General features: G+C 34.0%; 2 protein-coding genes across 5 annotated transcripts in view; both read right to left on the reverse strand.

The window, feature by feature from the left end:
• The window catches only part of LOC138712036 (DNA mismatch repair protein Msh3-like), a 59557-nt gene extending 56843 nt beyond the window's left edge, over window positions 1-2714 (reverse strand). Inside the window, exons 1-2 of the mRNA XM_069843425.1 lie at window positions 2577-2714; window positions 483-619 (exon numbers count right to left, since the gene is read on the reverse strand). Of these exons, the coding sequence (XP_069699526.1) occupies window positions 483-551 (69 nt within the window). The 5' untranslated portion in view covers window positions 552-619; window positions 2577-2714. The remainder of the gene's footprint in view (window positions 1-482; window positions 620-2576) is intronic.
• A 760-nt stretch (window positions 2715-3474) lies between these two features.
• On the reverse strand, window positions 3475-25953 carry LOC138712037 (DNA mismatch repair protein Msh3-like). Of its 4 annotated transcripts, XM_069843427.1 has the most exons (6): window positions 25508-25949; window positions 17199-17560; window positions 13735-13891; window positions 11938-12046; window positions 8587-8673; window positions 3634-3754 (listed from the first exon to the last, which is right to left on the reverse strand). In XM_069843427.1, the coding sequence occupies exons 1-5, from the start codon at window positions 25625-25627 to the stop codon at window positions 8591-8593; spliced, it is 831 nt and encodes a 276-aa protein (XP_069699528.1). In that variant the 5' UTR covers window positions 25628-25949; the 3' UTR covers window positions 3634-3754; window positions 8587-8590. The 4 variants fall into 4 exon arrangements, with proteins under 4 accessions (XP_069699530.1, XP_069699527.1, XP_069699528.1 ...); XM_069843429.1 differs by lacking the exon at window positions 8587-8673 and having other exon boundaries at window positions 3475-3754; window positions 25894-25953; XM_069843426.1 differs by lacking the exon at window positions 8587-8673 and having other exon boundaries at window positions 3475-3754.
• Between the last annotated feature and the right edge of the window lie 1429 nt (window positions 25954-27382).

A 27382-nucleotide genomic window follows, 5' to 3' on the forward strand; every position in this document is an offset into this window, starting at 1 on the left:
TTATATCGTTTATACCAAAAAAAATCACACCCCTAAATATGATTATTAATAAACATCATACAAAAGTAACACATTATGTCTTTTTCCAAGACATTAAATTATAATTATTTACACAAGTGAAGCAAGTCCATGGTTTATTTGTCATTATTTAATTTCAACCATAAATTTTGTTTCAGGTATTTATATTTCTACAGTATAGGCAAAAGGATATTTTGCATTTATAAATAAATGTACATTGGGTGAAAAATTGTGTTACTGATTTTTGTATTTGATTTTTTCTAAAACAATGAATATCTCACTAATAGTTTCTGTGGACTTGCACTACTTGCATTCTGAGTAGGTACCTCATATGTAACAAAAGAAACCAAATTAATATTTTATAAAACTATGGCAAGGCTTTTTCACTATATGGAAGTAAAACTTAAGACGATGACAGAGGCAAAGTAAATTAAAATCACTGAGTGTTATAACTCATCACTCACCACTATAGCCAGATTTGCTGACTTTGGTTGACTGTTTGGTACTGTATCTGGAGATTCTGCAATACACATGATGTAACTTGCAAAATTTCCACCCTGAATAAACTCTCCTTCTTGAGACAAAGGATCAACATGTTTACCTATATTAAGGAAAACACACGAATCTTCATATCAGAGTAAAGTGTATAATCGTCTTTATTTTTAGAACTAAGTTTTTCTATCTGTTGTGGTTGCTAGAAACTATAAGATTCATATATTAAACACCAAACAGCAGTTCAATATTAAATGTTTCAGATGATGTTGTACTCAATCATGTGTAGGGAGATAACAACCAGACATTTGGAACTTAACTGTATAAGTTAATGGTCAAATGGAAGAGGGTACACTACTATTACCAAATGGACAAAATATCAATTTTTTAAAAAATGATGATGTTATTAAGTATCTTATGTTACATTTGCAGATGAGATAGTTTTTAATAAAACTAATCTTATTAAAAAACTAGAAAGTGATCTAAACAGCTTATCAACTTCGATACTTTTGAAACCAGATCAAAAACTTTACATTCTTAATCAATTTATTATGACTGTTAAAGAAATGTTAAATCTATCAGATGATTGCCCGAAAAATATGCTTTATGCTCCTTGAAATGTTAGGAGATTGAACTTGGCTAACATTCAGCACTTTAATATTGCTAAGACATTATCCAAGTTGATGATGAACATCTTCATATTAGTAGAGATTTAGTGTCCGAGATCGAAGAATCTTTACGAAATTTAGCAATCCAATATAATAACAATTCTGTTCCACAAACTGGACGTCAAATTAGAAAACATTCACAAATGGAAGCCTTTAAAGTTTGGGCTAGTCTTCAGCATAAAGGAAAAGGAGTATCAGTTTTCCAAGATGAACCAAAAGTAAATTCTTGGATAAGTGAGAGGAAAGGATTATCGTCATCAGAATGTACCACTGCCATTAAAATGTCATGCAATACTGCTGCAGTGAGTTCAGTACCAGGGTGGACGACTTCACGACAGTGTAGAATTCCAGGATATGAGACTCTTAGTCATGTACTAGGACTATGTCCTAAAGGAGATTTATTGCGCGATGTACGTCATCATAGTGCCTGCTCTTATACTGCCTCACATTTAAGGAAAAATAAAAATCTTGAAGTACATGATATATCTGAGGATGGCAGTAACAGACGAGCTTAGAGGATATAGATGCTTTTAATAGACAGACGAAAAAAGCAGTAATATTCGATCCAACTATAAAGTTCGAAAAGGATGTATCTCAAGCCTTAGTGACTGATCAAGAAAAACAAATCATTTACCGCCCATGTGTCCCTCACTTGAGTGAGAGGTATAATGCAATTGATTACACATGAGAGGTGAGGGATTTGCTTTTTGGTGCCTGCAGATCGGCGTATAAATATACTAGTGAAAAACAATATATGACATCCCAAGATATTAAAAATATTTGTTTAAATATCTTAAAGAAATCCTTAGGCATTTTACATAATAATTTTTATAACATTTAAATTTCTAACTTTCTAAATCGCATATTGTACTTGATTACTAGCTATTGTATTGATATATTTCTTATTTTTCTATATTCCATATTACGTATTTTTTAATTGTTTTCCGGACCTATATGGTCATCTGTTATGGCAGGCGGATGTATTAATAAATAAATTGATTAATATAAAGGCTTTCATTCATTTAAGTCAGTTTTGAACACATACCATTAATGTTTTTTATGTTCTTTTGAATATTTTTAAAGATAAATTCGACTTTTTTCTACTCCTGTGCATTCCTTCTCATTGAGAACAAGTGTAATCCTTACCCCAAACAATTTTTCAATTTCTTTCACAAAAAAATTCAAAGTATATAAAAGAAAATCAAATCTTGAGGTACTTTACAGAAGAAATACTGCAGGACACACTGCCTATCATTACAAAAGACACTCTGACTATGTCCTATAAGAAACAGATCACACTGCAACACACCTCAATGAATATTTAAAACTTGCTTCATATTGACATATGTGCGATACCAAAAACTTTCTATGCTGTAAAACTATAATGCACACACTTACCACGTTTTCAGTCTTTTCCATGTAATTCCTTGTTAAACGGATAAGTAGGCCTATCCATTCACTTAAATTCAGGAACTTCATTAAATTACTGTCATGAGTAATTGAAGGGGTGGATACCAAACTGGCGTAAGTCCAAATGACAAGTTATGAGAAAAATGACAAAACTGATAAACTAATTTCAAGCCCTTAGATCTGTTTGAAAAAAACATGCAGACACTAAGTCAAGACTTAGGAGAGTCTGTTAAATAAACTTGCACAGTTATACAGAGTGGATGGTAACCTCTGCATTAAAATTTAAGAAGTGATTCTACATGTTAAATACTGTATAACAAAACTTTTATTACAGTTTTCCTTCGATGAAGCACTGTTAAGCAGGAAAAAAATAGTCTTTGCCCAATGTTTGCAGTGCTCTATTGCAGTAAAGTCCCGAGAAAAATGGCTGATTGCTATACAAAGAGATAGGTAAAAATAATCTATATCAGTTAATGTCTTGAATCTTTTTTTGCAAATTAAACAGATTTGCCAAGAATTTAAATTGAATAATACCGAAAATAACTGAAATAAATCTTGCAACCCAGTGTACTGTCGTGCGTTACCGACTGAGTACAGCAGAGGGAGAGGGGAAGATAGGAGTGTAGGCCACGCTTGCTTAGTTCAGCAGTAGCCATAATGTTACAAATGCTTCATAGAAACATAATGATTTCCTCTAAAACAGTGAATGTTAGAGAAGAAATTTATTTAGATTATTCAAATCTTTCCTCATGATCTATTACCAGTTCCATTTTGGTGCAAAAGTTACCACCCACTCTGTATATGGGCTTAAAAGGGATAAATTAAAACGGAATAAAGCAAGTTTAAAAAAAAAAATACTCAGGACACTTTGTAATCCACCTCTTCAATTTCAAATAAAGATACCCGAATATACCCCATACAGTTTGATCTTCCTCTGACACATATCGTCGAGTGAGACATACTGCCTGATAATAGATTTACATATCAACCAGAACCTCAATCAGAGGTAAAAATATCAAATAATGTTCAAAAAAGGATATCATCACCAATAAGAGTAGCTTTAGTGTAAACATTGGCAAGCTCCCTAGTAAATGGAGTATTCTTATTTTCTCCAGCTGCCTTCATCGCCGCTGTCTCAGTCTGATTCACTACGCCAACTTTATAACCTGCACAACACAAAATAACAAACTAAGAAAAGTATAAAATATTAACGGTACATCTATATCGATTTTCTTATACATTCAAATAAGCCAAATCCATTACATAAGAATGCTACAATTCAAGTACCACTAGCTTTCTGTGTTCATTGGGGGACCGGAGGGAATAAGACCTTTGGGGAGGCCGAGACGTATATGCGAGGATATTAAAATGGATTTGAGGGAGGTGGGATATGATGGTAGGGACTGGATTAATCTTGCTCAAGACAGGGACCGATGGCGACCTTATGTGAGGGCAGCAATGAACCTCCGAGTTCCTTAAAAGCCGTAAGTAAGTAAGTAACTAAGCTTTCTGTGTACAGATCATCCTTCCCATTATCCTTCACCATAGCAGTAGTTGTCCAGCGCCGTGGCATCGTGGTCTAAGGCATCCCGCCTAGGACTCGCGTTACGGAATGCGTGCTGGTTCGATTCCTCATGGGGGAAGAAATTTTCTCATGAAATTTCGGCCAGTGTATGGGACCGGTGCCCACCCAGCATCGTGATGCACTTGGGAAGCTACAATAGGTAGCGAAATCCGGTTGCGAATACCAGCTATAACGGCTGGGGGGGATCATCGTGCTAACCACACGATACCTCCATTCTGATTGATCGTCCACCTCTGCTTCGGCATGTGGGCGTGAGGCCAGCAACTGGCTGATCGGTCTAGGCCCTTCTCACGCTGTAGCGCCACGGATTATTATATAGCAGTAGTTAGTTCTCTTTTAATTCAAGCTGAATATTAATCTCACTTGGATCTTCATCTAAAACTGATATTGATAGAAGTAACTGGGTGACTGAAGAGCCATTTTTTGTTTATACTGGAATTTCATTTCTAAATAGCACATCACTTATCCTCTTACTATCTGTAGAGCACTTTGTTACAATTACTTGCTTATGTGCTACTCTTATTGTTATGTGCTGTAGAGTTACTAGTTAATTCATGTTTGTTGCCTATTTAGTTATATTTCATCTTACTATGAACAATCGGCGAAAGATACCTAGAGAAGAATAAAGAAGTGTATTTAGTATTTGTGGACCTAGAAAAGGCATTTGACAGAGTGGATTGGAACAACAGTTCACAAAGTGGATTGGAACAAACTGATGAAGATCCTAAAGAAAACAGGTGCTGATTGGTGACCACCTATCAACAATTGTCCTTCCTCTCTTTCTCCCACCCACCAGCAATAGCAAAGGAATCACCCCAGTTCAGCACAGGCTACAAGTGAAGTGAAGACTGCCTCATCACTTACAGATCTTCGTGACAGAGAAGATTCAGGAGTTTAGATGGAGACAGTCTACTGTAGTGGCACACATGGTGTACTAATTGTACTCATTACAATCTGATTTCCTCTATAAACTGAATATTATAGTACAACTCCTTTTTAACGAATCTCCGAGGGATTACTTTTTCTTTCCTCAAATGGGAAGAAAAGGCCAAAACAACTAGTAGATACTAAAATGTAATATATACCAAACATTATCATCGTCTTCCTAACAAGTATTAGGCTGAGTGGCCTGTTAAGGTCTCAAACTAAAATTTTCAGTCCATTTCTTCTTCGGATGACCTAGAGATCTTTTGCCATGCAGATGGTAATGAAACAGTGCTTTTGGAATTCTGCATCGATCCATTCATTCGAGATGACCCTTCCACTGAAGTTGATATTTGCTGATGAACTGCATAATGGGTTCTATTTGAAGTTCTTGCATTATGTCCTCATTTTTTTTATTATCCCAGCGAGTATATCCAGTTGTTGCTCTCATGAACCTCATCTCACTTGCTGTTATTCTACTGACATCTTTATTCTTCACAGTCCACACTTCACTACTATACTTAATACTGGCTGTGCTAAGATTTTATACAAGCCTAACCAAACATTATAATTATTTAATTAGGTCTACAATATTATTATTTACAATAAATGTCATTATAATATTTTCTAAGTCTTCAAATGGTGAGGCATGAATGTTTTTTCGTATGGTTCGTATTATGAGTTTCTCGATTCGTATTATGAGTTTCTCGATACAGTTGTTGATAGTGGACAGGCAACAGAATACGGGGAGAGGTGGAAGGGAAGGAAGGGATATGAGGAGAAGAGAAGAGGGGTTATAATATTAAAATGCAATCTTTTTAATAGGCTTTTTTTTTATTGAAATCTGTTTTTTTTATTTCAATAATATTTTTTACTTAAATACTTTTAAGTAATTTTTTTATTGGATTTATTGAAGTAAACAAGGTATTATTAATAACAAATCACACCAATGACAAAACAGGAGTTAAAATTTTTTCTCTTTAAGTTAAAAAAAAAAACCATACTTGAAACAAATGAATCAGAAGCTCCAGAACTGAATGCTCAAACCAAAATACATAAGCTTAATATATCAATCACACTCCCACAATACAACACTAGCATCATTTGACATCTCCAATCTATACATTCACTAACATACTCATACATGAAACAATGAAAATATTAGAACATATTATGTTAAAAGACAACAACAAACCACAACCACAAATAGATGAAAACTCAGCAAATTATTTTCAAATACGAGGGGGATCCAGGAAATAACGACCGTTTTGTTGTAATAATTAAAAAATATATATATTTATTTGAAAAAACAAAGTCTGTTACATAACTGAAGCTTCCTTTACTTCTCTACATAATCACCACCTACATTTAAACATTTGTCGTATCTGTTCACTAGCTTTAGAATTCCCGTGTTATACTCCTCTGCCGCCAGTTCATTAAGCCAGGTGTTCACTGTCTTCAACTCTTCATCACTTCCAAAACGCATACCACCCAGAAAGTCTTTCAGCTTAGTGAAAAGGTGAAAATCGCTAGGAGCAAGGTCTGGACTATAGGGAGGATGATCAAAGATTTCCCAACCGAATTGATCCAGCAATTCTCGAGTTGAAGCAGTAGTGTGTGGGCGGGCGTTGTCGTGAAGAAGCACAACTCCTCTCGAAAGCATTCCTCACCTCTTGTTTTGGATGGCTCGCCGTAGATTTCGTAAAGTCTTACAATAATGATTTGCATTGATCGTAGTGCCTTTTGGCATGAAATCCAGCAAAAGAACACCTTTGCAATCCCAAAAGACAGTAGCCATGACTTTTTGTGTTGAGAGAGTCTGTTTGAATTTTCTCGGTTTCTTGGGTGATGAGGGATGATGCCACTGACGTGATTGGCGCTTGGTCTCTGGGGTGTTGTGAGACACCCAGGTCTCATCACCAGTCAAAATTTGATCAAGAAAGGCGTCTCCATCTGTGTGATATCGCATCAAGAATGTCAATGCTGAGGCCATTCTCTGAGTTTTGTGTTGGTCACTCAGTTGCCGTGGAACCCATCGTGCACAGATTTTGTGGTAGCCAAGATGTTGCAACACAGTTTCACCAAGCAAAGAACGAGAAATGTCAGGAAAGGCAATATGTAATTCGTCGAGTGATGTGCGCCTGTCTTGCAAGATTTTGTCGTTCACTTTAGTTTTCAGGTCTTCTGTGATGAGTGATGGGTGTCCGGGTCGAGTTTCATCGTGGACATTTGTTCGCCCATTGTTGAACATTTTGCACCATTTTTTCACATTTCTTTCATTCATTACAGTATCACCATACACTTCTTTCAATTGCCAGTAAATTTCTGCAGGTTTCAAATGTCGGGCATTCAAAAATCGAATCACACTCCTCACTCACCTCACAGTCGGCGGGATTATCAATCACGTCGTTCATTTTGAAGTAACACAAAATGCACAATGGCGACTTGTTGCAACCAGTACTCACAACATTATGAGAACACATGTTAAGGAAGCCAGTTGACCTTCAAACAAGGAAGGGCAGTCAGCTGCGCGGCGGGTATGCGCGAACGGTTGTTATTTCCTGGAGCCCCCTCGTAGTTTCTTCATCTTGGATTGTGTTTAATGGTGTCTACTTATTCAAAGGTTTGTATAGGAACACAAGTTTTGATGCTTTGTCTGTATCAAATCTGTTGCATAACTTAGAATGCACCAGACTGTAAAAAAAAATCATTATTTTATTAACAATGATTTTTTTAAATTTAAATCAGACTTGTTCAATTTAAATCGGATTTTTTAAAATTAAATTTATGCTTATATAAATAATTTGAAATTATTCTCAGAATGGTATATGCTTCAGTGTTTATGAAGTACCTGGGACGAATTAAAAAAAATCACTCTTCATGCTTGTTTTAACAATAATTTAAATTGTGATATGATATATTACAACATATTTTTGAACCAGTTAATCTGTCTTATAGCTGAATGCAACAGAAGGAATTGTTTGTAGCATAACAGAATTTTGCAACTTGTTTATCTAAGTTCTCTTTCTGTTTTTCATTTGTTCGGATGTCAAAGGGACTAAGCTGACTTCGCTTAATTATCAGAGATGGTCTCTCAGTGGACAGGTGATACGTAACTAATGATCTCTTTTGTTTTGATACTGAAGATGCAACTAATGGACCTGTCTTTAAATTTTGATCTTCATTGTCAGATATTGGAGTAGGCCTATCCTAATTTTGTTCTTTATTTATATTTTATGGTGTTACATTATTGAATATTATGTAACTTCATTGTAGCAACTTATCCCTGCATTTCTAAACCATATTATTTGCATTTAGTTTTCATGTCTATTACAGTTTAAGTGGGAAAAACTAAACAATTTTTCAATCTCTCCAAACTGGATCAAGTTTTCGGCCTAGATTACTCATTTTAAGTTAACAATAATGTTCTTGCTACACTTTTACACGTAGAACAACTTAATACACTCATTAAAGTGACTCTTCTCTTACCAATTCAGTGTTGCCAGCTCCAAATCGAAAATTTCCTCGATGAAACAGGCAAAATTTCCCCAAATTTCCTCAACATGTCTGCAAACTCTGGATTTGTGCAGGAAATGCCGGATAAAGAAAAAAATAGATGATTTGATAAGACGTAAAAGTGCTGTTTTGTTCATTATAATACCTGTAAAACTTCCACACTACCCCAATATTGCTTTATAATATATTTTGCCCCAATATTGCTTTATAATATATTTAAGCTTTAAATTGTGACTAACGAGTGCAAAGTAATGTTTAATTCTAAAATTAATCTGAATGAAACGGACATTCACTTTTATTTAGCATTTTTATGGTTAAGTGTTTTTGGAATTATACTGGGAATGTAGAAGCACAATACAAATTGAAGACAGCAACTGCAATCTAAACTTTCATGTTATTTTATTCGTTAAAGTATAACGGAAATACAGATTCTATCATAATACTGATTTATTTGAAACACATTATGTGAGTGAAGTTTGTTTCTTCTACAGAAAAACAAAAGAGTGATTAGCTGTTGGTAACAGTAGGTTTGAAAAGGGTAACAGATTTTTGTAAGCAATGAGCTGAAGATTATAATTAAAAAAATAAATAAATAAATAAATAAGAAAGATTGATTGGTATTGGTGAAGTAGCAATAATTTGAAATTTAAACTTTCTTTCGCGTACATGTTCTAATTTGTCAATAACTATCATTCTGATCGGCCAGTACAAACGAATCTTATCACTTCGGAATATGTATAAGACTTTCTTGTGTTAAAAGTTGTGTAATCAAGATGTAGAATCTTATCAGTTGGATAGACAGAAGATGAGCTGTGGAGAGTCGGAAGACAAATACAAATCTCATGAATAACATAATATTTTATTGAAAATCGACTTGAGAGATGTGTATTTATAACACATGTGTATCAAAGAAAGAAAATATAAAGCATTCAATTTTTTATTGTACATTTCTTCTGTGGATTCAATTGAAAGCCAAAAATTCCTCAAAAGTCTAGTATTTTCTTCAAATCCTCAAAATTTCCCTCTTCTTTACAGAAGCTCCCTAATTTGAGGAAATTTCCTCAAATCTGGCAACACTGCTAGCATAGCAAGTTACTACTAGATGTTAACTCAAAAATGACATAAAACAAACTGAAAAGAAAAAAAGAGCAGTTTGAATTTGAACAACAATGAACTACAAGCATTAGACAACTATAAGAAAGCAAATCGATTTTAATTATTTAGCCATTGGGTATGTCATTGTTAACATATAGGATGTATCTGTAAATTATTACTTCAAACATTAATAATAAACAACTTAAAAAAATAATTCATTAATTTTATCAGGAGAATAATTTAATTTGAATCAGTGATTTATATAATAAAAATCAAGTGATTAAAATCGTGATTTAAATCATTCGACCCTGCGAGATGTGGTGGAAAACAACTGACAGAAACGACCACTGCAAGTTCATGTTTTCTTGTTTTTAGCGCACTTTCCATTCGTAATACCTTGTCCATTTTTGACAACAATCACTAATAAGAACAATATTTTTAAATATTAAAATGACAATAATAATTTTTTCCTCTATTGTGAGATTGTATTGTGAACACAACTCTCAACAACTGCGCATTTTTAATTAAATCAAAAGAATTTACCAATAAATACTGATAAAAGAGTGACATGACATTAGTCACTGTCAATCAATGTTCTGATATCAACCCAGACTGTTGACCGGAAGTTCCAGTTCTGATACTGCAAGTGAGGATTAATGTGATGTATAGCTAGAGTTAAGGGAGTGGCTTTATAACCTGTCTTGACAATATAATTTTAACCCGTAATTGTTAGGTGTGGCTGTGAGTACCCCAGCCATTGCAAGCAAGAAAAGAAGCCTGCGCCAGGCGGATGTGCGGAGATATATTTTTTTCGTTGCTTTTTATGCTGCCTGCTTTCCTAATTTTGAGGAAAACCTAGTTAAAACAAATAAAAGTACTTGATTATATAAATTAAAAGTTATCTGAGTGCTACGATACAAGTTTCTAAGTTGGGGTAAGTGCAATCCCCACCTCACCAGTTACGTGACTAGAAAAATACCTCATCATTTACGGGTTAAGGCTGGTTCACAATAAACCGGGAACGAGAACCAGAATGAAAACGAGAAGCAGAAGATGTGAATATGAAAATTTTTTATTCACAATAAACTGAGAACGTAGACGACTATGCATATCGATATGCATGTCAATAATGATATGTAAAGTCGATATTACGCATTATGATGTTATTTGTGTATAATTGACCAATGGCGTTCTCTCATGAGTACAAGGCAGCCAACATAAACACAGGTTAACCAACTTCGAAATTTCAACTGAAACATTTCATTAGGTTCGGTACTATAAATATCCCCATGCATCTTTATTATCACCTATTTTAAGTCTACCATAACGTAAAATAATTAGAGAAGAAACATTTATAACAGAACAAAAATGAACACAACAGTAGTTATTGGATTGAAGCATGAATATGTAATGTGTAATACAATCAACACAGTAATAAAATCTCATTCACTTACGATCGGTGTTCTCCTTCATTTTCTCATCTTTATACGAGGCACGCCACTTATCGTAAACGTGAGGATTTTCTTCAACACTCAATATTAGAATCTCATCAAATAAAACTTGCTCCATGATGCACAGCACAGAACAAAATAATGCATAGGTTATGTCACGGTCTTCTTGCTACAAAATATACGATGACAAAATAGCTTTTAGATGGCAATAGAATGAATCTAGTGGGCTGTGATCGGAAACGTGAACGCCAAAGTTGAAACTTGGCCAACTTCCCAATCCAGGGCTCCGGTAAGCTTTTCGTTAATTGTGAATGCTCACATTTAAATGTACACATTTTAACAATTTTACCGTTTTCGTTTTTGTTCCGATTCTCGTTTCCGGTTTATTGTGAACCAGCCTTTAATCTTGAGCAGTTTTTAGCACAGGTGTGTATTATATTCACAAGTTTTTTTGTTTTAGGGTAAAAAATGGTGTCCGTATTATATTCGATGACATAAATACGGTATTTTCGCGCTCTTAAATTTTCACAGCAAACCTAATTTCGAGCAAAATTTAATTAGAACATATAAAAAATGAAGTTTTGTATCTCCTGGGCTTTAAAATACGATCGTATAAGTGAGAAAAACGTATAAACAAAAAACATATAAATGAACTAAATTAACATGGAAAGAATAGGAATTTTTTGCCAGGGCTTCAGAAAAAATGTATAAATATGAAATATGTAGAAGTGAGAAACATATAAATGAAGTTTTACTGTATTTTACAAACTCTGCTTACCTTCCTCGACAAGTCTCCTAATATGAACATGCAATCTAACTGTAGGAATGACAGCTGTAAGGAAGTTGTGGTGCTGTGTTACCATGATATTGAGTACTCTGGATGCAACCTGGAGGACAAGAGTTTACACTGGTCATATAAATAACAGCGAGGGGAAAAAAAAAAAGAGAAACATCTATATCTTAATCATTGTAATCATCATTTGATCAGCATGATAGCTGACACTAATTCATTTAACTATAAAATACTAGGATATCAAAAATTATTGTTTTACATGCATGGCAAATATGAGTAGATGTGCATGTACAATTGTTATCTCTTGAAACATCCATGGAAAGAAATAATATGTTTGATAAGCAGAAAGAGAGATCTAGAGTACTTGTAGATCCTGTACTTGCACATTGATATGTTGCTGTTTTGTTGTCATTAAGTAGAATGATGTCATTATTCAGTAACCATTGTAGATTATGTTTCCATATTGATTTGAAGGTCCATTATTCCATATGTGATGTTTACTGTTACAGTCACCAACTATGATAAACTTGCGATCAGATTGAATCAATTGTTCTATATCATCCATTACTAGGTTTAGGCCTGGAGGTATATATACACTGACAAGTGAAAATGAAATGTTATTTTGAAGTAATAATTTTGTCCTAATTTGGCCTTTAAATTGTTCTTTAGATTAAATTACATGAATGGAGTTGTGAATCATAGTAACAACACCTCCACACCCTTTATCTTCATGAAACAGATTAAAAATTTTGTAGTCAGCAAATTTGTAAAATTTTAAAATATCATCAATCTGAAAAGATTCTTGTATGCATATTATAGAAGGCTTTTTGTCTTGAACTTCTTGCTTCAATAAATCCACTTTGTTTCTTAAAGACCTAGAGTTCCATTGTAAAATTTTTAGAGTATCTATATCTTTTTCGTTAATGTTGCCTTTTCGTTTTAATTCTCGGTCTTTAAATGTACTACCCAATGAGACATGGAATTTATTCTTTTTAGCCTCATTTTTTATATTACAGAAAATAGATTTTGCTTCTGCATTGGACTGACACCATACTTCAATCCTTTTGGTATTATATTTGCCTCTTCTCTCATTATATGGTTCTTTTCAATATTAAACTTGTCTCTGATTGATTGGACAATGTGACTTTTGGTGTTCCAAATAAGTACTTTAGTGAGATTCTTGGCATCTCTCAGTGCAGTCCCTACATGGAGATCCGATTGAGGGACTATTTGACCTCCGGAGAATTTTACACTGAGATCATAAGCAGTGAAAAATATAGTGGGACTGTGTTGGTGTTAATGCAGCTTCTGTGGGTACCTGTTTGTTACTTGTTAGCTTAAACAACAAGTTTAAGCCCCCTTGCCACGACAAGGTGAGTACCCACAAGGGAGAAAAAATTCAATATAAGAAATAACTTAAAGTAATTTAGTTCTTGCCAGCCTATAGACAGGTTACTTAGTGATCCAATGTTTATTGTTTCCTTTAGCTTAATAAAAACATGGCCACAGAACACATATCAGTATCTAACAAGGCTATGTTGCCATATATTGCTTATTTTTATTTTGCTATATTTAATTAAGCACAGATAATGAAGAGTTGACAACATAGCTTTATTATGCATAGCCTGTTTATAACATTTTGTAAGCAACACATACCCTATTATAATGTGGCAATAACCATTCAAAACGAAACTCTCATAACTATGATGTTGAATTTGGTAAAATCTCATGATTAAAATAACAATTTGGATAATTTGAACAGTTAACAATTTTGATACAAACCTCTGCATCCTCGCCAAAGAATGTGTATTTATAAGCAGTCTGAATCATCAGAATCATCCCCCCATGTTTCCTCTTGAGTTCCAATACCTGTTGTTCAAGAGGGGTGTACTTCATATTGGTGCCACTACTGGTTGTAGTGCAAGACTTGGTGGGACTCCTAACAACAAAGAAGAAATTATGTTATGTAACATATGAAAGGAAAAATGCAAGATGATTTATTAAGAGGGCAAGACACTGATTTGAGAGCTTCAAAATACATTAATTAGATATAAAAATTAAATTACATACTTTCTGCATGCATGCAACAGTCTTGATAAGAGCAATATACATACAAGAGAGCTTCAAAGACCGTTACTAAACACAATCATGAGGACAACCAAAGTTAAGACATATGAGGACAAAAGTTCAGTATGTAAGACTTTTGCACGATGGAGAAAGTCAAAACATTCTAGGTCTTTCAAAGTTCACACTGACGCGTGCACTCGCAGAAGAAAAACATTTCTGATTGAAGATATCAAAACAATACACCTGCTGCCAACTACAGAACTGCAACAAAACTACAGTAGAATTCCTCGTATCCGGAAACTGTGGGACAAAACCAGTGCTGGATAACCAAATTTTCCAGTTAATTGGAAAATAATTTAATAGAGTATTTCAAACATATTAGTACACCCCTAAAGAAGTGCCGCCATCTTGCAAATGCTGTTTTCAAACCTACCTATACTTTGTTCCCTAATGTCTGACAGGAGACGTAAACAGGATAATTGCTATTGAACCAATAGCAGAGGTCTTATTCCAGGCTTGTCTTGAAGTTGGACAGAGCAGAATGCTTGAGACCACCCTACTTTTAGATACGCGTGGAATGAGACCTCTGTCATTGGTTCAATAGCAATTATATTTCTTTCTCTCTGCTGGTACTGTTTACATCATCGCTGGGCAAAGAAGGATTCGTGAATCCCTGTGATTCCTGACCTTCAAGTTGTGTAGATATACTGTCTACAGAGCATACCTCCCTCACTTGGTACATTACTCAATTTACGTCTATACAAGCAAGCGGTAGCAATGGTAGAGCAATGGCTGTGTCTAAACCTTCCATTTCCAAAAAAAACGAGATTTCTGGTGGAATGAGAGGAACAGTTCTTCTGTTTTAAAAAAGATTATGAGAGTGTAAAATGCCTAAAATAAGGTGTTAAGCGGCTTTCTTCGAGCCAACATTAAACAGCCACATGATTTAAGGTAAACTTCAATTTGACATGGCTTGCAGCTCAGAAAAAAAACTGACTTGTTTATAAACTTGTGAAACTCAATCTCAACAGGCACATGCTTCTTGTGTAAGGCTTTGAGAAGAAATGTCATGTTTTCATGTATTATGCAGGTACATACATTGTGGGGAATGTCACTTTGTAGACGCACATCAGCAGGACACAGTTCTGCAAATTCGGGATAACTAACGTGCATATTATCACTGTTCTCTAGAAATAGTGCTTCCTTATGTATTGCTTCTTTCACTGGTACCAATAAATATCTAATCAGGACTTCTTCCATTTCACCATTAATACAGACCTTTTTGAAATCTTCTCTCCCAGAGATGGGTAGGATATCACTTCAACCGCATAGAACTGGAGAATTGCTGGGTTAATGTTGTCCGGTAGTTGGTGTTTAGATTTATGTTCCTCTGTTTTCTTGATTATTAAGCCTTCCTTTCCTGCCAAATTAGCAAAGTTCTTTTCATTTGGTTGGAGAGTTAGGCTGTGCTTCTTCAACTTGTTTTTTTTTTTTTGCATTTTCTATAATGCTGTCTGCTTTTAAATCCTTTTTTTTAAGGCATCGCAATTTCAGCAAGATCATCATCTTCTTCGCTTCTTCTCAATTTGTCTCTCAACCTCTGAACTCGTTTATATACTATTTTTTGCTTTAAGCTGTTCTCTTCCACTTTTAGTTTTTCTGAGCACATCTCTTTTCTTCCCATCTTTGACTTTCTCTTTTTCTTCCTTTATGCGTTGCCTAAATTCACGTTGTCTTTGTGCTGATGATTTTGCCATAACAGAAACAAATCTTGTTTAACACACTGATTTAGACTTAGCCATAACAGCAACTACACACACATTCACTTTCACCAACATCTCGCTTAGTAGTAATAACTGAGAGCTTGAAGAGTTAGAGCAGTGGTCATCAGCACTTGCTGACATAGATAATGGGTAAGCAGTGCCTCGTAATATGACCCGTCATGCAATAAAAAGAGGGAGAGAGCATACGTGCCAGCAGAAACGGATGCACCATAGTACAGTCTCTTATACGCAGGTAAGAGACACTAGCCCGAGGGTGCACTATGCTGATGACTGCTGAGTAGAGGAAAATGTGGCGTTTGGTTATTATGCTATTTAGGAAGTATTTATATGTTGAGCATTACATTCTGACCAGATTTGCAGCGAGTAATCACATGTTATCACAGTGACATAATTCTTCCGTAAAAATTACACTTTATCATCCTTTACATTGAGGAAGTACCAAAGTGTGACATGGAAAAAATAAATTGTATAAAATCAAATATTTACCTAGCAAAATCTCACTTTGAAAAGTGCCAGTTATACTAGATTTCAGCACAATGTTTAATACCGCAAGTTTTGATTTGCGATGCATACATTCATGACATACATTTTTCAAATTTTCTTATTAAATAGCAAACTTGAGCTATTTAAGAACACATTTAAAAATAGAAAACAACAAAACTACAGTTTCAATTTTTACCTCTTGAGTTGACATATTCATGGAATCACTCTATACATAATTACCGTATTCACGCTATCAGGTTGGAGCAACAATGGCTCAAGTTATCATCTGGATTCTAGACTTTTTCCAAGCAGATAAGTCATTAATACAAGTTTCTTTCAGTTATATAAGAACTGAGAAGTTCTTAATAATGTTTGTGATAACAATATTATGCATCTTAATGAATTACAACTATTACTTAGAGCTAAGCTAGTTAAATTGTTTGTTTTCTTTCAAATACTTAAGTATTTTCACATTACCAGTAATTGTCAAAACATACATATTGTATATCAAGATAAAACACACTTAATAACATTATAATATGATAATCCAAGGAATGCAGACAACATAAAATGTAACACAGTCGTGAAGCACTTTTACCTTTTGTCATTATATTTAGTGATGATAAAAAAAGTTCCTGTATTTTTTAAATAAGAAAACATTATTCTGAAAAACTATCCTACAACACTTGATAAATAAACATAGATTGGATCCAAAATTTAATGTGCATTGTGTCCATCTACTGAAAAAGCTAAGCTATACTGGAATATGCTATGTGAACTTCTTAATTATGGAACATTAAATGACGTCTATTTTGTAAAATAAATTTAAAAAATATATGTAATGGAGACTGAGTGAGGAGGTTACTGTGTTTGTAAAAGTATTAAATCACTGCCTTTAAATCCCTTGCTTACCTGGGTGACTGATTGTATGCTGATGATAAATTATTTGTTTCAATGAATGACGACGCGGTAAGGCAATGTTCTGAATAATGATTATCAACTAATTTTATTTTATTTTTCTTCCCATCTTCCTCATTCTTTCTCCCTAAGTCATCATACTCCATTTTTTCGTAACTAGTACTGGCATCATGATGTGCTGAAAAATATTTAATCTTTTCCAGAGTTTTACTAGAAAGAGAAATTGCAGGAGTCTTGGTTTCCTGAGATTTTTCTCCAGACAATTCGCCAGTATTGGAAGAATATTTCTGCCTCTTTGGTGCCAAGAATGCATTTTCTGTAACATCGGATTCCTCATTTGCCTCTGGATCATTTAACTGAAATAAATCCAAATTCAATTAATAAAATTTTATATATATATATATATATATATATAAATTTAACACTCCTAATCAAACTTGATATGCGTCAAAAAAAGAATATAACTGTTTCTATACATTTGAAGTCTGATAAGTGTAATATGTTACTAGTCAGTGATGTTACTAATCAGTGTGGAGCAGAAAAGGAATTGGCCACCCTACCCCATTATCTCCTGGCAGAGTTGCGTCATAAGTGATGCCTTATTGGTGTAACTTACGAGGTTCAAATCTGTCTTCGGACGGTTAACTAAACAACAATCAAACTAAGTAACTCAATAATATTTATAGTCCAATTTCAAGTGGACTTCAAGTAATTTTCCACACATAAAGAACGAGATTTACGAGAGGTTTTGTTTATTTTGGAGTAGGTCTAATGTAAAATAACTATTCCGTTTTTACTTATCCTATTTAGATCAGTAATTATAACAATTACTATCTCACTTTCAATTATCAAGAGGTTGAATTATTATAATATTACATAACAAATCTAATGTGCAATTTTACATATACCGCACATTGTCAGATTATACAGTGTGAGGCATATACAGTGCGTTTTTATCATCATGTATGGGATGATTGACAGGCCGCATGTCCTGTGGGAGGCCACGCTTCTGCCGCTAAGATGTATGCTGACACAGCTAGTCAAGACCATTCCCATTCATATCAACACTACGACGTCTATAAATAAAACAGTTTATCTGTAACTTGGCCTCTGGCAGTATTGTTTAGCTGAGATGAAGAAGAAATCGTTTCGTCATGGTCAACAGATATTCATTAAGGGAACATATTTACATATACAACACGTACATAAAGAATAGAAAATCGTTTACTTCAACGAGGCGAAAATTCAGATGGAAATTTCCTGACAAGCCAGTACCCTCTAGAAGAATAATATTAAGGTTATTTAGTAGATTCAATGAAACAGGTTCTGTAACTGACAGAAAAAGACGACAAAAACGCTGTGTTTTTACGGAGGAAAAACTGGATGAAATTGGTACGGCATTAGAGCGTAGCCCACGCAAGTCTCTGAGATGTTTAGCACAGCAGACAGGGATTTCTAAAGCATCTGCGTGAGTGGTAACAAAATTATTGAAACTAAAACCATACAGAATTCCAACATGTCATGAATTACAGCCCCAAGATTACAATCGCAGGCTAAATTTTTGTAATTGGGTGTTAGAAAAAGTAAATAATGAAGAACTTGATCTCCGATCGATTTTTTTTTCCGATGAGTCTTGGTTTCATCTGCATGGTCATGCAGCATTACAGAATGTCAGATGTTGGTCATTAGAGAAACCAGATATTGTGCATGAAGCTCCAATGTATGATTCAAAAGTAGAGGTGTAGTGTTCCATCAGCGGGTATAGACTTATTGGACCATTTTTCTATGAACAAACAATTAACAGCGCCAGTATATTTCCAACAAGACAGTGCGACAGCCCATACCGCATACAAATCCATGACTCAAGTGCGCCGGATATTTGGAGATACAGTTATAAGCAGGAATTTATGACCCACCAGATCTCCAGATCTCACGCCTTGTGATTTTTATCTCTGGGGAATGTTAAAAATTAAGTGTATAAAACTAATCCCCATACACTAGACGAATTGAAAGAAAACATACAAGGAGAAATTAGGTCAATTACAATAGAACAGCGTTTCTCACACTATGGTCCGCGGACCACCTGTGGTCCCCGAGGTCTGCCCTTGTGGTCCTTCAAAAAAGACAGAAGAAAAAATAAAATTCAAACGAATTGTGTATCACACTATAGCTGAAAATCTCAGAGTTTGGAAATAACACATGGCAATCACCTTTCACTTTTTCTCCCAGTACTGACATTTTATGAAATTTATTACCCTACCTGTCTACCGACTTCCCACTCTACTCTCAGCAACAAAAGAGGGTCTACCGACTTCCCACTCTACTCTCAGCAACAAAAGAGGGATTTAAAGCACTATGAACGTGGTGTTTCTCACATCAACTGATGACATGTGGCTAAGTACATTGGCACATCTTCCAGATGTATTATCAAAACTAAACGAACTAAATCTCTCTCTATAAGGTAATTCTTTGACTGTTCTCAATGTACATGAGAAAAAAGTATTTGAGAGGAAACTTGGTTTGTGGGTCAGTTCCGTAAAACAGAGGATATTTCACTATTTCCAACTTTTTTTGGTTGAAAATGATTTCGTTATTGGAAAAGAATTATGCAATAACATATGTTCGCATTTCGAAACTCTGAGGTCACAATTTGAAACTTATTTTCCAAGTAAATATGACGAATTTTCATGGGTTTGTGATTCCTTTCATTGCGATATTGAAAATAACATAGCAAAGCTTTTGATTCTGTTGACTTCGATTGACTAAGCTACAAACGCTACATCTTTCTGATAGTGCCATCACCTGGATGCACTCCTATCTTACTGGTCGCCAGCAGCGTGTCATGTCTAATAACTGTTTCTCATCCTGGCATACTGCAGACACAGGAGTTCCTCAGGGTTCAGTATTAGGCCCCTTGCTCTTCTCTATTTATATACAGTAAATGGAATTTCTAAATCATTTAAGCACTGTAGATATCAAATATATGCAGATGACGTTCAATTGTATATTTCAACCCGTCCTGATGCTCTAAATGACACCATTAATAGTCTTAATGAAGATCTTGATTCCATCTCTTCCCGGTCTCAACAATTTGGACTTAACCTAAACGCATGTAAATCACAGGTTATTCTGTTCGTGAACTGTAGATTAATTCCTGATGTCAACAACCTGAATATTTCACCTGTGAAATTGAATAAAACAATCATTCCGTTTAGCTTTACCGTAAAAAATCTATGAGTGCATTTCGAATCTAATCTCAATTGGGATACACATATTAAATATACATGTAAGAAGGCATTCTCTATTCTCCATTCACTAAAAAGATTGTATCATTATCCATCTAAATTCAAACAGACGCTGGTACAGACACTCATTCTACTTCACTTCGATTATTGTGATGTTTTGTTCAGTGATCTCAGGATTGATTCTGCTCAGAAACTACAGCGTGTTCATAATGTGTGCGTCCACTTCATTTGTAATATTCGATACTATGATCATATCTCACCTTCTTTCGAGAAGTTATCATGGCTTTGGTTACATGAGAGGAGAAATCTGCACTCGCTTTCTCTCTTGTATCGAATTATGCACACTTCATCCCCCTCTTATTTATTCGCCCGTTTTCATACTCTCTCTCGCTATCATAACATTAATACTCGATCACAACGCGATAACACGCTAGAAATTCCACTTCACACATCATCTCTGTATTCCTCATCTTTCACTGTTGCTACCTCTCGTCACTGGAACTCTCTGCCGCCTGAAGTCAAGGGCTGTCAAACATTGAAATCTTTCAAATCCAAGTTAGAAAATTATGTTATGACGAGTTGCCAAACTAACTTACTATTATGACAAGTGTTGCATTGCATGTTTCCACGTATTCACATTTTTTTTTTTCATGTTCTAGTGATATTTAACTTATATTATCTTTTTGTTTTCATATTTCCTGATAATGGTATATCTATAATGTGATAACTTGAGCTATATATAATCATAATTTTCCTTATGGCCATAGAGTCATCATTGCTTCTATCCATCTCCACCAAAACCGAAGAAAAGAACCCTACAATAACAAAACAACATGGAACTTTAAGAAAGTGAATTGGAAACTATTTACAACAGAGCTCGACGAACACCTCAAGCTCAACACACCACTAATGGAAAATACAAACTCAGAGAGATTCAACAAATATTTCTGTGAATCTCTTCTTAAAATTGCAAAAAAGCACATTCTACGAGGCAAACCAAAAAAATACACCCCATTCTGGACAGAAAACCTGAATTTATTGAAACAAGATAGAGATAAAGCAAGAATCAAAGCAGAACATAGCAAAGCACCAGAAGATACTCAAAATTGGAGGAAGAAGACTGCCATTCTTTAAAAAGCAATCATAACAGCAAAAAAGAACAGTTTCAATAAATTTATTGAAAATATTAATTACAGAACCGATAGCGCTAAAACATATAAATTTATGAAGAATATTTCCAATACACAGGAAAATACTAGCCAACCTATTATTCATAATAACAAAACACTAACAGATAGTAGAGATATAGCAAACGCATTTAATAAACACTACTCAAACTCTCACAGATTACATCCCAATATCAAAAAAACTGACAAATTTATCAAAAGAGAATTACATAAAAATAATAAAAACAATATTACTAGTACAAAACCTGAAATATTTCATCAAAATTTTACTTCCAAAGAATTAACTCTAGCTATACAAAATTTAAAAACCAAGAAATCTCCTGGCCCCGACAACATTCATTCCGAATTTTTTAAACATCTGGGGGAAAAAGCCAAGTCTGTACTTTTATCCATTTTCAATTTATCATGAAACACCTCAATTCCTGCAGCTTGGAAAAAAGCAATCATTGTACCAATTCACAAAAAAGGGAAACCTGCTCATGATGTTAATAGTTATCGACCAATAGCACTATTAAGCATGATAGCAAAAACCATGGAGTCCATGATCTCCAACAGATTAACTTGGTATTTAGAATCCCAAAATCTTTTATCACCAAGACAAGCCGGCTTTCGACAACTACACTCTACCAATGAACAAGTCATACGCCTCGGCCAAGAAATAAAAGACAGTTTTAACAAGAAAGAAGATACCTTGGCAATATTTATTGACTTTCAGTTAGCATATGACTCTGTTTGGAAAAATAAATTATTACTAAAACTCCAGAAATTAGGTATCTCCAGCAATATGTTCAGATGGATATCAGAATTCCTTAGTCAAAGATTCATTGCCACTAAATTCAATAATTCACTTTCTAGTTACAGGCAAACATATCGAGGTCTACCTCAGGGCGCTGTCCTCAGCACAACTTTATTCAATATTTATATAAATGACTTACCCTCCCTATTAGAGGAATCAAACATGAAAACAGCACTATTTGCAGATGATATAGTTTTGTGGACTTCCGGATCTTACAGACATAGAGACAAAATTCAAAATTCTGCTCTTAAAGCTCTAAATCAACTACATGAATGGAATACATCAAATTTGATGACACTCAATTTAAGCAAAAGTAACTACCAAACATATTCACTCGGTAAAAAAGAAAGAGAATTCAATATCCAATACAATGGCCAACACCTTCCTAGGACTTATGAATCCAAATATCTTGGAGTTATTTTCGATAGTAAGTTAACATGGAGCAACCATTTGAAATACATTTCTGAAAAAAACTCGTAAAAGATCCTCCCTTCTAAAAAGACTAGCAGGAAAGAAATGGGGATGCTCTAGGAATACTTTGAACACTACATACAAAATGTTTATACAGCCAGTGCTGACATACTGCGGAGAAATTTTAATTACTTCACCTTTCATAAACGAAATAGAATATGTTCAAAACCAAGCTCTCAGACTCATTACTGGTGGAATCAAAACAACTCCAATAGATTCTATGAGATTCCTCACTAATATTAACAGTATCAAAATGACAATAGAAGAAAAAGCACTGATTCAATATGAAAAACTTATCAGATTACCAGGAAACAATTGGCATTCATACAGTCCTCTCTGTAGATTGAAAACTCAAAAAAGTTTCATATCCATTGTTCAAGAATTAAAACAGAAAATCAATATCCCGAATTAAAAAAAAAAAAACTTACAAATTAAACCAAACCCTTTAACTCTATTAAATATAGAATATAATCTAAATTTAACAGAAGAAATACTGAAATCAGAAGTAAACACTGAAATACTGAAACAATTGTCTTTAGAGACAATTAATATTAGGTACCCTCCACAAAACTGGCTTCATTTATACACCGACGGATCCTTGATCTCCAGAGAACAAGGTGCCGGTGCAGGTGTTACGTGCTGTCTCTTCTCACTTTATAGATCACTTGGATATGGAACAACAAGTTTTGATGGTGAAATCATTGCAATAAGTGAATGTCTCAGGAATCTTCTATGGCACATCAATAAATTTAGGAATGCAGTTATATTGTCAGACTGCAAAGCAGCTATTCTATCAATCGTCTCTAAACACACACCTTCATCTCAAACAGCAGAAATAACTAAAATGCTCTCTCAATTAATATCACTCAATAAAAGAATTGTATTCCAATGGATACCATCCCATTGTGGAATCCTGGGAAATGAGAATGCGGATGCTTTAGCAAAGAAGGGCAGCACTGCTACTTACAGACTTGTTACTTAAATCTACGTATTACTCTGTGAAGAGATTTATTAAATCTACATACTTAGACTTCAACAAACAAAATTTGATAACACAATCCCAAGGGAAAAAATGGAACTCTCTGCATCAAAATCCACAGTTAATTCCCGATTTACCACGAAAATCGTCTGTAGCTGCATTTAGATTGGCAACAGGCCATGATTGTTTGGATAAACGCCTGCATAGAATTGGAATATATAACTGCCCATTGTGCAACTCAAACCAAGAAATGGATTCGGAACACCTCAAAATCTGTGCTTCATTGGCTGGTCATGATAATATCTTTGAAAAATATTGGAGTGCAAGAGGTCAAATTACTTTATTGTCAAACGCCTGGCATTAGAAAACAAAAACAACAACAACAACAATTTTCCTAAAAATATTGTATTCATTGTATGCTTTGTACATTATTTTACTACTACTACTAATTATTATTATTATTATTATTATTATTATTATTATTATTATTATCAATAATTGTCTTATTTTTTTATACTTTGTATGTCTCATTTATTTTGACCTGCTGTTCACAATTTATTATGCTTTTTCCTTTCTTTCTTTCTATATGTTATATATTACGGTATGTCTGATTCCTACTTACTAGATGTTTACATTATATTATTATTATTATTATTATTATTATTATTATTATTATTATTATTATTATTATTATCTTATTTAGTTTTGTGTGTAAAATTGTAGTGTACTTTGTAAGTTTGTAGTGTTTTTTGTAATGCAGTTTTACTCCTGGTTGAGTGTTAGAGAAGGCCGTATGGCCTTAACTCTGCCAGGTTAAATAAACCATTATTATTATTATTTAAAAATTGAATCCATTTGAGCAATTCTGATGATTCAATATAATTTTGAAGACATTTCATGCTTGCAATTTCATGATATATCTGATGATGCAATGCAATGTATTGCTGAAGATGATTTCACCTTCAGAAAAATATGACTGGTTTAAAATTAAGAATGAAGTAACGAACTCAATCATAAATTCAAATTGTATAATTGTGTAGTATTATTATTTGTTGCACATTCTAAAATTTCTATGTATTTTTATAAAACAAATTAAGTTGTAATTATATGTTGCGTTGGACGGTTGGAATCCTGAATTTTTGTCTGTCTCACCTTTATGGTAACCCTAACTTTAATCTACTTTTTTTTCGAACATGCTACACAAACTAATATAAAGTCTTTATCAAATTGAAACAAATTATTAAAACAATAACTGAACATTATAATTTAAATAATATATTCATACAGTTACAACCTAAAGATAACGTACCGCATTGAAAAAAAAAAAACATTGGCTACAATATTATAGTGTTATGGTAAATGAAGAACAACTTTTATTAATCATACGGGCTAACTAAATATAAGACAGAAAGAACTGGGATAACTGCTTCAAGATATTCTGTGTTCATTTACTCATAAGATACTTTCGTACTTTGATGTCACTACACGGTAAGGTAGAGTATACGGTAGCCTACAGTGCGGGAAGGAATATTTTAATAATGCACATATTATTATTTCGTGGACAGGGGGGGTTACAACTTGCCGACTGTGTTTGAAAACACAGAATAAAGAAATAACATGCTTACTATTGCTGGTGACTGTTCCTTGGGTTTAGAAATTTTATTGAAGAAGCTTGAAACTGTGGGTTGCCCCCTTTTTTTGTTTATCTTAATTTTTTGTAACTTTGCGAAATTTCGCCTAGGCATTATAAATTAACACAAAGTGCATTTATATATCAGCGTCCAGCAGTATATACAATTAGTCCAATCTGCAGTTACTAACTACATCCTACGTCTCCCGTCTATTACAAAAAGTAATGCTGGATACCATAACCTCAATTCTATTTGCAGTGCAGATATACACAAGAAGTATTAACGTCAATAAAGTTGCCAGTAATAACGAATAGAGGGAAACTGCAGTTAATGTCTTTATCTATAATTATAATTTGCACAATAAACCAATATGCGCGCACACTTCTTCCTTTTCTTTCATGGTCTATTCTCTCAGCAGCGGGCTGGTCTAATCAGTGTTGCCAACTCAGAATTGCATTTACCGCTGCACATGCTTAAAGAAACCGCTAAACTGTAGTTAAAAAAAAAACTCCATAGTCTTAACACATTACCGGTACTTCCAAATTTGAAATACAAACTATACAGTTTTAGGAAGTGGAGAATTTTATAAAAATGTAGACTAAATTATGGAACGTGTGTATCACTTTGTAGACTCTATATTCTATGCAAAATCGTATGGACAATTAAATCTGAATATTTTGCATTCAATATCACCTTACACCATTTACATCGAGCTTTCCAACATCACCGGCAACTTCTTCCACCCAATCTTTCAACATGTGTTTTGCTTTCCCACATCTCTATACTTTTGTACGTATGGCGTTTTACGCGGCATATTCCTTCAAAATTGAATGAAGTAGATCAAGAATATACTGGATACTTCGGAAACAATCACATTCACTATCGCAGTACCAATTAGTTCGAAATCTGATTTCACACAGCTAGAGACGTGCCTGCCAACAATGAGTCTGGCTTTAAGTTTTATTTAAGTATATCTGTGTTACATAAACTATAATGCAGAATGATAAATTAAATAATATAACATATTATATCATATGTGAAAATAATAATTGAGTTTTTATCTACTCTTTATGAATAAATATATCAATTCATTTATAAAAACAATGCATACATGATTAGATTAAGAGTTTAACGAATGTGGCATACCTTATTTGTACAACAACAATGGGTGAGGCAGGAAATGGACGTGGTTGTACCAAATCGAGTTAACATAAAACGTTGATATTTCTTTTTATACTCGCACAGTGGAAAATTATGATATATATTAAACTCTGGTTTATGGTATACTAATATTGTTGTCTGGAAGTACATATAGAAACAATTATAACTAGAGATGGCCGATATTTCACAAACCGAAATTTTGTCACAGGTATTTTTTTGTCAGAGATAAACCTGTGACTGATGAAGCGAAATATCTGTGACAAAATATCGCTATCGAAATCTGCTCCGTATTCAGTGCTCTGTAACTGATATTTTCTCCTCTACGTCGTAGGTTTGCGCGTGCGCATGATACAATAACAGCAATCTGGCGGTAGTTTCTCCATCTTATTATAAATGATGTAGTTATTACACGATTTAAATAACAACACCATTGGTTACCAGTACTTAATCTTGTGCAAAATCCTGTCTGAACAACTGTTTTGTTTTGTAATTATTTTCCAATGTTTTTCCGAATACTTGTTTCATTAATTTTTATTCTGTGACTCAATATTATGTTAATACACGACTTAAAATAATTTACCCATTATATTATATTCAATAAAAAGGATCAATTTTTAAAACGATTAGGATAATCATATAACCTCAATTTCTCCATACCCAACTACATTTAAAAATGATCAACTGGTTCAATATCTATAATATAACCTC

This window comes from Periplaneta americana, chromosome 13, assembly GCF_040183065.1.
Source record: "Periplaneta americana isolate PAMFEO1 chromosome 13, P.americana_PAMFEO1_priV1, whole genome shotgun sequence".
Classification (NCBI taxonomy): domain Eukaryota; kingdom Metazoa; phylum Arthropoda; class Insecta; order Blattodea; family Blattidae; genus Periplaneta; species Periplaneta americana.